At 38.7% G+C, this 14,141-nt stretch overlaps 1 protein-coding gene across 8 annotated transcripts in view; it reads right to left on the bottom strand.

The window, feature by feature from the left end:
• Nucleotides 1-14,141, bottom strand: part of NUMB (NUMB endocytic adaptor protein) — a 197,822-nt gene that overhangs the window by 6,095 nt on the left and 177,586 nt on the right. For 7 of the 8 annotated variants that reach the window (XM_047079394.1, XM_047079392.1, XM_047079399.1 and 4 more), the window contains 3 exons: nucleotides 12,915-13,055; nucleotides 3,626-3,830; nucleotides 1,440-1,733 (listed from right to left, as the gene is read on the bottom strand). In XM_047079394.1, the coding sequence (XP_046935350.1) occupies nucleotides 1,440-1,733; nucleotides 3,626-3,830; nucleotides 12,915-13,055 (640 nt within the window). The remainder of the gene's footprint in view (nucleotides 1-1,439; nucleotides 1,734-3,625; nucleotides 3,831-12,914; nucleotides 13,056-14,141) is intronic. The other variant, XM_047079398.1, reaches the window with a different exon arrangement.

The following is a 14,141-nucleotide window of genomic DNA, read 5'->3' as shown; positions in this document are numbered from 1 at the left end:
GAGTTCTGGAGCCACTTAGTAACTCTATCAGAAGATGGGTTAAAATCAGGGGCACCAGTGGCAGCTTAGTCCTTCTCTCTGTAATAAGCTACAATAATATCATCACTCATTTTTTTTTCCTGAAGTAGCAAGTATGTGAACTGTGATAACATGAAAAAGTAAACTGAAATCCAGGACTCTATAGGCTTTGTTCTTTAAAAAAAATTTTTTAATGTTTATTTTTGAGAGAGAGAGACACACACAGAATGTGAGGGGGGAGGCAGAGAAAGAGGGAGACACAGAATCTGAAACAGGCTCCAGGTTCTGAGCTGTCAGCACAGAGTGCGACGCAGGGCTTGAACCCACGAACCATGACATCATGACCTGAGCTGAAGTGGGATGCTTAACAGACTGAGCACCCAGGTGCTCCTAGGCTTTGTTCTTAATATTGACTCTGGGATACTTCTGTCACAGGGGAAGCTGATAATGTGTGGTGAACCTTTGGTTTGCTCAACTATGAAAAGAATGGTTTTTGTTTCCCATCTGCTCCAGAAGAAGACTGAAGACAAGGTATTAGAAGCATCTGGAGTTTCCATTTTTATAGGTGTTGAGAGCTGGAAAGACCCTCAGTAATCATCCAGTCCAACTGTTGTTTAGGCCTCCTTTCATCCGTCAAAAGAACTTAACACTCTGGACTTTTATACCATCACTGGGAGTGTCTTATTGAAACAGTCTTCCTCATATTCTGTTATAGCACTGGCTTGTCATGTCTCAGAGTGAAGTAAAATAGAGCCCAATAAAAGCACTGACCAGATCTGACACTTTAGCTTTGGATCTTACGATGAAGATAGAGCTACCAGGGCTGGCTCAGCTGTACAGGGGCCACACAAAGGCCTGTGTGGCAGTTCTGAAAGGTAATGAATATATGTGAGCAAGCTCACTGTCTCTGATGAAAAACAGATTTTTGATTTAAACAGGAGACCCGTTTTGAGTTTCCTCCATACGGAGTCAACCAGCCACAAGGACAATGAGCACTTATCCATTTCTGGTACATCTGAGAGTAATGCTATTTGAATAGATGTGTTTCCAAAGCCTTTTAAATTAATTCTCTGTTGGGTCCCAAATGGCAGGAATAGAATGGAAACTCGAGACCCTTGATGTTTGGAAGCAGGTTGGCTGAGAGGTAGCACACTTCCATCAGGACAAATCACAAACCTTGTAGCTCAGTGTAGGAATTTCCATCATGGCTCTGATACCTATATGTTGAAGAGAAATGAAGGATTCATGACCCTCTCCATGAACCTTACTTTTCTCTCAATGGGAAATGACACAAGATACATACAACCATCAACCAGGCTCAGAAGAGAGGGTGGCTAGTTTGATGGGTTTAGTGTTACCACTGGAAATAACGATAGTGCTTCAGTGCAAAGCACTTATGAGTCAGGTGGATGCTGCATTACCTGCATTTTTTATGGGGAAATCAGTCTTCCTCTGCATAGTGGAAGGCAACTCATTGATGCGCAGGGATAGTTGGCGTTTAAAGGGTGACATCTTCTGGCTAAGAGCAGGAAATCCTCGGAAAGAGCCTTGGCGAGCAAGTTGTTCAATGGGCGCATGCCGGCGTGGGATGGCATGAGGATTGTTCGTCTCCAGAGAGGCAGTAGCATCCGAAGTGGGAGAGGTGGGAGAGGACGGGGATGGGGCAGTATTGCCAGGAGCCACTGATGAGCCAACAGCTGTCTTATCTGTTTCAGCTCAAGAAAGTCAAGAGAAAGAGGACCTTAGCAGTCTTCAAATAATTCCGGCTTATAGAGTCAAGGAACTCAAAACCTTCTTATGTCCTTTTACCCATCTGCTTCCCAAAGTCTCTTAAAGGGCAGGTTACAAGCAGGGCTCAGATCTCCTACGTTTCAGACAAATAAAAGGTTTAATATCCTACTACGTGTCACATGATATATCTACTAAGACACAAAAATCAGATCTTTGATTCTCATGCAATGATTCATAACTTAAGATTTTCTTTAAGACACTGACCAAGATTTAAAAAAAAAAAACCCCAGCACCTATGAACTCCTAATGTGAGATCGTTTATACAATGATGATTCATAGTTTTCAATGTTTGCTTGTTTTTTGGGAGAGAGGACTTTGGAAGTGGCAGAGTCAGAAATGTCTAAACAAGTGTAAGTTTGATTAGATATTAAAGAATGTCAAAAGGCAGTCTTTAAATCACAAACAATGTGCATTTGTGTCTCATTTGAATAAAAGCATACAGAAGCAAAATTTTAAAGGTTTTTTTTTTTTTAATCTATACCCGACATGGGGCTCCAACTCACCACCATGAGAGTTGCACGCTTCACCAATGGAGCCAGCCAGGCACCCCCATAAGTAAAAGTTTAAACTGGATTATACCTAAATACAAAACTATTTCCATGTAAGTACCAGCTGAGTCCCATTCTGAATGTGGTAAATCTCTACCTGCCTCCCCTCATAATGCTCTAGATGTTAGACTCAACCACTTTGGCAGCTGCTGTGTGTAGCCAAGAGTATTATTTGATGGTATTAAAGAATATGCTTCCAGTCTGAAAAATCACTGTAGCACACTAAATAATAGCTATGCATATTAAATTTTCTGATAAAAATAGCATGGTATTTTATTCTTTGGTATTCTGGCACAAATGTTTATAAGAAATAAAAAAAAATTCACAATCAAGAATTTAATTTCAAATAAAATGTGTACCCTTTTTTTACCTTAAGAATTAGAGTTGTTTGGGTCAGTATTCAATGAATGGCATTCTTTAGTGGCTGGTTTAGAACTAAAAGCATACAGTAAAAAATGAGCAAGATTTGTATCAAATCTTGTATATTTATACTGAACTTTTTAATTCCAAAATATTCCTTGTGGGTTTCAACTCTAGATGCACACAAGAATGCAAAGCATTTTCCCCCAAGCCCTATCATTTAGTTTTACAATACACTCAAACCCAACTTTACACAAGAGACTTCTGAATGACCTGAATTGTCCGCACAGGTATTTCTGCTATGCTGCCATGTGTATCTGCAAAAAAATCACACTTTGCAAAATCACACACTAAAATTTGGCTATGGGAAAAAGAGGGGTTAGCTTCTATGGACTTTTTTCACTAAAGTACTAAAACACAGTAATAATCTAATAAGAACAACATCACTGTGAAATTTCTACCCACATTTGTACCTAGCATCACCATCAGTGGGTCCTTTGCAGCCTAAACCTGCAACTTGTACTTCTTCCTTCAAGAATGTAGGCCCTTAGTAGCCATGTACCTCTCACAGAGATCAGATACATCAAAATTAGAAGTCTGTTCCAGGATGTAGATTTCCCCAATTTTGTTTTTAAACATGGGGGGTAATGTCTTTGCAGCTTCTTCAGCTGCACTCTCAGCCTCCCCAGACAGCTTCTGGTAATGGAAAGAGTAAATACTTTGGAAGCCACTAAACCACTTACTGTAAAGGAAAGGCCTTTGTTTAGGTTTTTAGCTTTGTTCTTAAAGTCTTCATATACTGCTAAGAGTTCTCTTTGTGAGAAAGCTTGCCCCTGAGAGCTTCCAAATATTAACCTGCTGGGAAAAATGGCTTAAATAAACATAAATTGTAACAGAACAGATTGTACCTTTCTTGGCATCTTGGATTTGTTTCATAATCTCCTCTCTTTCTGCTTGCTCTGTGGCTGTTGTGACACGGAATGATCCTTCTCTTGTAAAAGTGGTCCGACTGGCATCAAAAGTAGCAGTCACTCCACATTCCTTCTCCCGCTTCTGTTTCCGTTCCAAACAGGCTGCAAATGCACAGCCTACTGCATGACTCAATCTCTCACCCTGTATATAACAGAAGGTTTAAAAAAACTTTTTTAGAGTTACAGTACAATTACAAATAAGCTTGGACCACAAATAAGTCTGTTTTCTTAAATTAAATCTTATTTTTTTAATTTACATCCAAGTTAGTTAGCATATAGTGCAGCAGTGATTCAGGAGTAGATTCCTTAATACCCCTTACCCATTTAGCCCATCCCCCCTCCCACAACCCCTCCAGTAACCCTCTGTTTGTTTTCCATATTTAAGAGTCTCTTATGTTTTGTCCGCCTCCCTGTTTTTATATAATTTTTGCTTCCTTTCCCTTGTGTTCATTTGTTCTGTGTCTTAAAGTCCTCATATGAGTGAAGTCATACGATATTTGTCTTTCTCTAATTTTGTTTAGCATAATACCCTCCCTCTAGTTCCATCCACGTAGTTGCAAATGGCAAGATTTCATTCTTTTTGATTGCCAAATAATACTCCATTGTATATATATACCATATCTTTATCCTTTCATCCATTGATGGACATTTGGGTTCTTTCCATACTTTGGCTATTGTTGATAGTGCTGCTATAAACATTGGGGTGCATGTGCCCCTTTGAAACAGCATACCTGTATCCCTTAGATAAATACCTAGTAGTGCAATTTCTGGGTCGTAGTTGCACCCAGTTCTATTTTTAATTTTTTTGAGGAACCTCCATACTGTTTTCCAGAGTGGCTGCACCCGTTTGCATTCCCACCAGCAGTGCAAAAGAGATCCTCTTTCTCCGCATCCTCGCCAACATCTGTTGTTGCCTGAATTGTTAATGTTAGTCACTCTGACAGGTGTGAGGTGGTATCTCACTGTGGTTTTGATTTGTATTTCCCTCATGATGAGTGATGTTGAGCATTTTTTCATGTGTCGGATAGCCATCTGGATGTCTTCTTTGGAGAAGTGTCTATTTGTGTCTTTTGCCCATTTCTTCACTGGATTATTTTTCTGTGTTGAGTTTGGTAAGTTCTTCATAGATTTTGGATACTAACCCTTTATCTGATATGTCTTTTGCAAATATCTTCTCCCATTCCATCAGTTGCCTTTCAGTTTTGCTGTTTCCTGGATGTGCAGAAGCTTTTTATTTTGATGAGGTCCCAATAGTTCATTTTTGCCTTTGTTTCCCTTGCCTCTGGAGACGTGTTGAGTAAGAAGTTGCTGCGGCCAAGATCAAAGAGGTTTTTGCCTGCTTTCTCCTTGAGGATTTTGATGGCTTCCTGTCTTACATTCAGGTCTGTCATCCATTTTGAGTTTATTTTTATGTATGGTGTCAGAAAGTGGTCCAGGTTCATTCTTCTGCATGTCGCTTTCCAGTTTTCCCAGCACCACTTGCTGAAGAGACAGTCTTTATTCCACTAGATATTCTTTCCTGCTTTGTCAAAGATTAGTTGGCCATACGTTTGTGGGTCCATTTCTGGGTTCTCTATTCTGTTCCATTGATCTGAGTGTCTGTTCTTGTGCCAGTACCACACTGTCTTGATGATTACAGCTTTATAATACAGCTTGGAGTCCAGGATTGTGATGTCTCCTGCTTTGGTTTTCTTTTTCAAGATTGCTTTGGCTATTTGGGGTCTTTTCTGGTTCCATACAAATTTTAGGATTGTTTGTTCTAGCTCTGTGAAGAATTCTGGTGTTATTTTGATAGGGATTGCATTGAATATGTAGATTGCTTTGGGTAGTATTGACATTTTAATATTTGTTCCTCCTATCAAGGAGCATGAAATATGTTTCCATTTTTTTGTGTTTTCTTCAATTTCTTTCATAAGCTTTCTATAGTTTTCAGTGTATAGATTTTTCACCTTTTTGGTTAGATTTATTCCTAGGTTTTTATGGTTTTTGGTGTAATTGTAAATGGGATCGGTTCCTTGATTTCTCTTTCTGTTGCTTCATTGTTGTATAGGAATGCAACTGATTTCTGTGCATTGATTTTATATCCTGCAACTTTGCTGAATTCATGAATCAGTTCTAGCAGTTTTTTGGTGGAATCTTTAGGGTTTTCCATGTAGAATATCATGTTATCTGCGAAGAGTGAAAGTTTGACCTCCTCCTGGCCAATTTGGATGCCTTTTATTCTTTGTGTTGTCTGATTGCTGAGGCTAAGACTTCCAATACTGTGTTGAATAACAGTGGCGAGAGTGGACATCCCTGTCATGTTCCTGACTTTAGGGGAAAAGCTCTCAGTTTTACTCCATTGAGGATGATGTTAGCGTTGGGTCTTTCATATTTGGCTTTTATGATCTTGAGGTACGCTCCTTCTATCCCTACTTTCTTGAGGGTTTTTATCAAGAAAGGATGCTGTATATTGTCAAATGCTTTCTCTGCATCTATTGAGAGGATCACACGGATCTTTTCCTTTCTTTTATTGGTGTGACGAATCACAGATTGTTTTGTGGATATTGAACCAGCCCTACATCCCAGGTATAAATCTCACTTGGTTGTGGTGGATAATTTTTTTAATGTATTGTTGAAACTGGTTGGCTAACATCTTGAGGATTTTGCATCCATGTTCGTCAGGGAAATTGGTCTATAGTTCTTCATTTTATTGGGGTCTTTGGTTTTGGCTTCATAGAAAGAGTTTGGAAGTTTTCCTTCCATTTCTATTTTTTGGAACAGCTTCAAGAGAATAGGTGTTAACTCTTTCTTAAATGTTTGGTAGAATCCCCCTGGAAAGCCATCTGGCCCTGGACTCTTGTTTTTTGGGAGATTTTTGATTACTAATTCGATTTCTTTACTGGTTATGGGCCTGTTCAAATTTTCTATTTCTTCCTGTTTTGGTTTTGGTAGTATACATGTTTCTAGGAATTTGTCCATTTCTTCCAGATTGCAAATTTTATTGGCATATAATTGTTCATAATATTCTCTTATTATTGTTTTTATTTCTGCTGTATTGGTTGTGATCTCTCCTCTTCCATTCTTGATTTTATTTATTTGGGCCCTTTCCTTTTTGATCAAACTGGCTAGTGATTTATCAATTTTATTAATTCTTTCAAAGAACCAGCTTCTGGTTTCATTGATCTGTTATACTGTTTTTTTGGTTTCAATAGCATTAATTTCTGCTCTAATCTTTATTACTTCCTGTCTTCTGCTGGTTTTGGGTTTTATTTGCTGTTCTTTTTCCAGCTCTTTAAGGTATAAGGTCAGGTTGTGTATCTGAGACCTTTCTTCCTTCTTTAGGAAGGCCTGGATTGCTATATACTTTCCTTTTATGACCACCTTTGCTGCATCCCAGAGATTTGGGGCTGTGGTGTTATCATTTTCATTGGCTTCCATGTACTTTTTTTTTTTTTTAATTTTTTCAATGTTTTTATTTTTTGAGAGGCAGAGAGAAACAGAGTATGAGCAGGGGAGGGGTAGAGAGAGAGGGAGACACAGATTCCAAAGCAGGCTTCAGGCTCTGAGCTGTCAGCACAGAGCCCGATGCAGGGCTTGAACCCATGAGCATGAGATCATGACCTGAGTCAAAGTCGGACACTCAACCGACTGAGCCACCCAGGTGCCTCCCATGTACTCCTTAACTTCCCATGTGCTTTCTTTAACTTCTTGGTTAGTCCATTCATTCCTTTAGTTCTTTAGTTCTTTAGTCTCCAAGTATTTGTTTCCTTTCTAAATTTTTTCTTGTGGTTGATTTTGAGTTTCATAGCGTTGTGGTCTGAAAATATGTATGGTATGATCTCGATCTTTTTGTACTTGTTGAGGGCTGATTTGTGTCCCAGTATGTGGTCGATTCTGGAGAACATTCCATGTGCACTGGAGAAGAATATATATTCCGCTGCTTTAGCATGAAATGTTCTGAATATATCTGTTAAGTCCATCTGGTCTAGTGTGTCATTCAAAGCCATTGTTTCCTTGTTGATTTTCTGATTAGATAATCTGTCCATTGCTGTAAGTGGGATGTTGAAGTCCCCTACTATAAAGGTATTATTTTCAATGAGTTTGTTTGTGATTGATTTATATATCTGGGTGCTCCCACATTTGGAGCATAAATGTTTACAACTGTTTGGTTTTCTTGGTAGACAGACTCCTGAATTATGATATAATGCCCTTCTTCATCTCTTGTTACAGTCTTTATTTTAAAGTCTAGATTGTCTGATATAAATATGGCTACTCCAGCTTTCTTTTGTTGACCATTAGCATGATAGATGGTTCTCCATCTCCTTATTTTCAATCTGAAGGTGTCCTTAGGTCTAAAGTGGGTCTCTTGTAAACAGCATATAGATGGATCTTGTTTTCTTATTCATTCTGTTACCCTTTGTCTTTTGATTGGAGCATTTAGTCCATTGATGTTTAGAGTAAGTACTGAAAGATATGAATTTATTGCCATTATGTTGCTTGTGGAGTTTGAGTTTCTGGTGGTGTTCTCTGGTCCTTTCTAGTCTTTGTTGCTTTGGGTATGTATGTATGTATGTATGTATGTATGCATTTATTTATTTATTTCATCTTTGCTCTCCTCAGAGAGTTCCCCCTTAAAATTTCTTGCAGGACTGGTTTAGTGGTCACAAACTCCTTTCATTTTTGTTTGTCTGGGAAACTTTTAATCTCTCCTATTTTGAATAACAGCCTTGCTGGATAAAGAATTCGTGGCTGCATATTTTTCTGATTCAGCACATTGAATATATTGTGCCAATCCTTTCTGGCCTGCCAAGTTTCTGTGGATAGGTCTGCTGCAAACCTGTTCTGTCTTCCTTTGTAGGTTAAAGACTTTTTTCCCCCTGCTGCTTTCATGATTCTTTCCTGGCCCGAGTATTTTGTGAATTTGACTATGATATGCTTTGTTGACAGTCGTTTTTTGTTGAATCTAATGGGAGTCCTCTGTGCTTCCTAGATTTTTATGTCTGTGTCCTTCCCACGTTAGGAAAGTTTTCTATGATTTGCTCACATAACCCTATTACCCTTTTTCTCTCTTTTCATCTTCTGGGACCCCTATGATTCTGATGTTGTTCCTTTTTAATGAGTCACTGATTTCTCTAATTCTTAAGTCATGCTCTTTTGCCTTAGTCTCCCTCTTTTTTTCTGTTTCATTATTCTCCAGAAGTTTGTCCTCTATATCGCTGATTCTCTGCTCTACCTCATCCATCCTTGCTGCCATGGCATCCATTCGAGATTGCAGCTCAGTTATATCATTTTTTATTTCATCCTGACTAGCTTTTATTTCTTTTACCTCCACAGAAAGGGATTCTAATCTATTTTCGACTCCACCTAGTCTCCTTATTACCATGATTCTAAATTCTGGTTCAGACATCTTGCTTGTATCTGTGTTGGTTAAGTCCCTGGCTGTCGTTTCTTCCTGCTCTTTCTTTTGGGGTGAATTCCTGCTGAGTTCTGTGGTTCAGGTTGTACAGATTGTTGTGTTAATCCTCAATCAGTTTTCTAGGTCTGCAGGATGGTTTAGTGTTGATCTGGCTGTATTTCATGGACACAAGACGCAAAAAATACTTTCATGCTGTTCTGCCATCTTCAAATAAGTCTGTTTTTACACAAGGCAAAATGTTGGCAAGTCCAGCTTAAAATTATATTTTATTTTTGAAGTTTATTTATTTATTTTGAGAGAGAGGGAGAGAGATCACACAAGCAGGTGAGGGGCAGAGAGAAGGAGAGACAGAATCCCAAGCAGGCTCCGTGTTGTCAGCACAGAGCCCAATGTGGGGCTTGAACTCATGAACCGTGAGATCATGATATGAGCCGAGATCAAGAGTCAGATGATTAACTGAATGAGCCACCTAGACACCTCTAAAATTATATTTTAATATATTAATATGGCAAATTAAATGAATAAATTACCTTAGGTAATGCTAATGATACTTTACTGTAGTGGGCACTGGGTAAAGTGACCATGAGTAACCTGTACTTTTGTGACCAGCCACTGAGACCTTCCCAGTCAGGTTCTCTCTGTTACTCATATTAGCTTTAGAGACACTGCTCAAGGTTTGAGGCCCTAAGTCTTACATTTGCCAATTAAGGGAACAGTGGTAATATGTACCAGCATTTCTAAGAAACTACTAGAAAGGCAGGCAAGTTTCAGGAGCTTGAATAGACTGTCAACATATCTAGGACAAAATGTGCAAACCAAGAACAAAAGGTACAAACCTAAGACTTTGGATAACTAATACAACTCCAGCAACGACAAGGGAATTATGAAAAGGAAAGCTCAGCTTTCTCAGTCTCCTCTATCCAAATGCCACACTCCCCTCCCCAACAGCCTACCCCATTCTAGACCCTCATTGCTTTGATGCTGTCCCCCTTTCCTATCTTCTAGCTCTCTCACAACTCTCCCTCTCAACCACACACAGGCAAAAATTAAAGTAGGTTTTCACCCACACTGTACACTTAAAAAGGAATTAGATAAAACTGATTTGTCTGTGTGAGAAGAGAGCTTATATAAATTTAACATTATTTTAAAGAAATGCTGGATTACCTAAATTTAATAAACTCAATGGATTATTTTCAACAGGGTTATCTGTATTTTAAAGCATATCCCTAATTGTGAAATAACAAAGTTAGAGACGATATAGTAACTTTTGGCATCACTAATAGTAAGAAGAGATATTTGAGAACAGAGAGCCCTTTGTGGAGTTTTCAAAATCACACCATGTAGGTAGCTGTAGCTGCTCCTACATATGGTTCAAGTAATTTCCCTGAATTTTATATGCCAATATCAGATATCATAAGGAGGAGTAATGTCGGAAATGCCTTTTGTCCCTAAAATATCACACAAATGTAAACTGTAATATTTCACATAATTGCTTATTGCTTATTAAAAGAATGAGTTACTTTTTATGAGTCCATATGAGTTTCCATCTACCTTCTTAGGAGGATGATACAAGGGTAGGGCACTGAAGCATGAAATAGGAAAGAGAACCGGAGTTTTAGAACCTGTCTGCTTTTGAACACAGTTCTGTTACAAGGACAGAGCTATTGTCCAAAGAAGTTTATTATTGCTCCTAGGCCTAGGGCAGAAGTTCTTGAAGACAGACCCTCCCCAAGCCCCATCTGAGACCCACTGAATGAAAAACTCTTGAAGGTGGGGCCTAGCAAACTGTTTTTATCAAGCCCTCCAGGTGATTCTGATACAGAAGAACCATTGGCCAAGGAGATTCAAACAGCCTGAAATGAAATACCAGGATTTGACAATAAAACAGTTTTTAAATTAATATAAGGAAACTCTTGAACTCTTGATTTTGTGAGTATAGTGATAGCAAAATGCACTGCTTTATGGCTTAAGATCTGAGAGACAAAGGAAGAAAGTGTAGTTTATTTACTTCAACTCATTAACACACTGTGTCAAACCAAGGAGGTACAGCTTTGACAATATTAGCCACGGTTTTCAGAGCAGTTATCATGTGTCAGACTCTATACTAAGAGTGCTTATATCAATTATCTACTTTAATCTTCACAATTGTTATCTTCATTTTATAGAAGTGGAAACTAAGACTTAAAGAATGTCAAGTAACTTTCCCTAAATCCCATAGTTAGTAAGTACCAGAACAAGGCCTGAAACCCAGATCTGAGTCAGAGCCTGGACTCTTAACAGTTTATAGCGCTGTCTCCAACAGCTTTGAAAAAACATTTTGGTGAATTTTAGAGTACAGCCACCACTTCCCTTTTAGATTAAACACTGGCAAGATTTTATTGAGTTGTAGCCTTCTGGAATGACTATACTGCCTTATTCTGTCTGGCCTTACAAAAAACTCAGTAAAATGGGATGGGTAGGTGGCTCAGTCGGTTAAGCGTCTGACTTTGGCTCAGGTCATGATCTTGTGGTTTATGGGTTCTGCCTTGCGGCGGGCTCTGTGTGGACAGCTCAGAGCCCAGAGCCTGCTTGGGATTCTGTGTCTCCCTCTCTCTCTGCCCTCCCCTGCTTGTACTTGGTGTCTCTCTCTCTCTCTCTCTCTCTCTCTCTAAAAAATAAATAAACATTGAAAAAATTTTTTTAAACTCAGTAATTACAGGGGTGTCTAGGTGGCTCAGTCAGTTGAGCATCTGACTCTTGATATTGGCTCAGGTCATGATGCCAGGGTCATGGGATTGAGCCCTGCATCAGGCTCAGTGCTGAGTGTGGAGCCTGCTTAAGATTCTCTCTCTCTCCCTCTGCTCCTCTGCGCCACTCATGCTCTTTCTCTCTCAAGTAAAAAAATATATAAAACTCAGTAATTACAATTACACATTCAATGCTCTACTGTAGTTAAGATCATCATCATCTAAGAGACTTGTCTTTCAAGTCAGAATTTTGGGTAATTTACATGAAGGATAATAGGTTAATTATTCTCCATTTTTAAACAAAACCAAAAATTTCTACTATGCAACAATTTCTGGCATGCCAGAAATTCAATGTACCATAATTTAGTTTTTTTTTTTCTTTAAAGTAATCTCTACCCCCCAATGTGGGGTCTGAATTCATGACCCCGAGATCAAGAATCACACGCTCCACTGACTGAGCCAGCCAGGTGCCCCAGTATTTTTATTTCTTAATTAATTGAAAATATACTCCAACTCAGCTCTTTCATTTATAGAATTTCTTTGCAAATAAATTTATAAGCACCTTTCAATGTCAGTATCTATACCCAGATGTATTAGCAAATAAATACATGTAAGAATCTTGAACACAGTTCTAATAATGAAAAGTTTCAAGTAAAGTTTAGCAGCAACCATCACCAGAGCACTTTTACTTTCCTTTAATGACCTTGGATCTCAGCTAATTATGGAGCTCTGTGGGCTCAGGGTCACACCAAGAGTGTGAACTACTTGAATAAAAGGAGTAAAAGCAGGCTAGTTTGACACTTCCAAGTGCTGTAACAGCAGATACATGTTAGAAATGTAGTGGAGGGGCACCAGGGTGGCTCAGTTGGTTAAGTGTCTGACTTCAGCTCAGGTCATGATCTCACTGCTCATGGGTTTGAGCCCTGCATCTTGGGATCTCTGTCTCCCTCTCTCTCCGCCCCTCCCCGTACTCATGCTTGTGCACACGCTCGCTCTCTCACTCTCAAAATAAATAAATGAAACATTTGAAAAAAAAAAACGCAGTGGAAATTGCTTGGCCAACTGAGGCTAGTCATGATGAAATCCACACTGTTGGACTCACTGTGTCCTTGACAGCCATGAAGCAATGACAGATCCAGCGCCGAGTGGTGCCATCACGACATATGTAAGAGAAGGCTCTATCAAAGTTCCTATCCGGAGCACAGAAAGAAACTTTTTCTATTGTCTGGTCAACTATGAGGTCCTAGAAAAAGGGAAGCACAAAGGAACAGAGGACTTATCAAGTTATTCAAGCTTCTCAGAATAAACACAGGATGTTCACTTCACAATAGAGTCTCCACAACAAATGAATTGAGACTATGAAATAGCTAGATCTGAGGCCAGCAGCCTGAATACTAAGAATTTGACTTAGGAGAAATCCCAAGAGGCACTCTGCCCGGATGCCTCTCTCACTTCATCTTCTGTTATAAAACATATGCTTGCTGCTTTTAGTTTTATCATGGTATATTCCATGCTCAATTTGATAATATATGTAAATCACTATATCTCATTTGATTCCCATATAACTTATATTAACTTAGTGATCATTTAACTTTAACTATGACTTTTTTATATACTTGCTGAATGGCACTGTATACACACAGTATAAACATTACACAGAATGTTTTTTAAAATCTTGAGGCTCTGAGATTCTTCTATGTGATATTCCCAGTCTAGAATCCCTAGATGCTGAGGTGGGGCTGTAAGAGCTAAAACATAAAATCAAACAAAATAGTTTTTATAAAGCATCACCATAATGGCTCATTATGATTTTATTTTGCATAACGTGCTTACTATGAATTTCCTCTTTAGCAAAGTGATTCTTCTTTTGGATTGTCTGTCATTTTTCTTATTGATATGTAGGAGTTCTTTATATATTCTAAATATGAGCCCTTTATAGACTATATGCACTGCAAAATTTCTTTTCCATTCCTGATGAGTCCAAGGGTGAAAAGCCACCAATTACTATTATCACTAAAGGTGGAAAAAGAACCAATTTAATACCAGTGCTACAAGTAGCCAGCAGGGGGCAAAATCACTTTCTAACTGGTATAAAACAATTAAAAACATAGCCTCCATGTATAACACATTTCATCCAAAACATTAAAAAAATACATAAGTTCTTAACAATAAATTTAAATGATCATTGTTTTCAATAATAATGTACATTTAAGAGTACCACTTCTTGGGACGCCTGGGTGGCCCAGTCGGTTAAGTGTCCTACTTTGGCTCACATATTCCTTTTATGGCAAGCATATAAGAGCAGGGCAGAGGACTACAAAACAAATTT

This window comes from Lynx rufus, unplaced genomic scaffold (genome assembly GCF_022079265.1).
Source record: "Lynx rufus isolate CCGP_SWC_20201006 ecotype Redwood Valley unplaced genomic scaffold, mLynRuf1.p SCAF_17, whole genome shotgun sequence".
Classification (NCBI taxonomy): Eukaryota; Metazoa; Chordata; class Mammalia; order Carnivora; family Felidae; genus Lynx; species Lynx rufus.
This window is presented reverse-complemented; position numbering and strand designations above follow the sequence as displayed.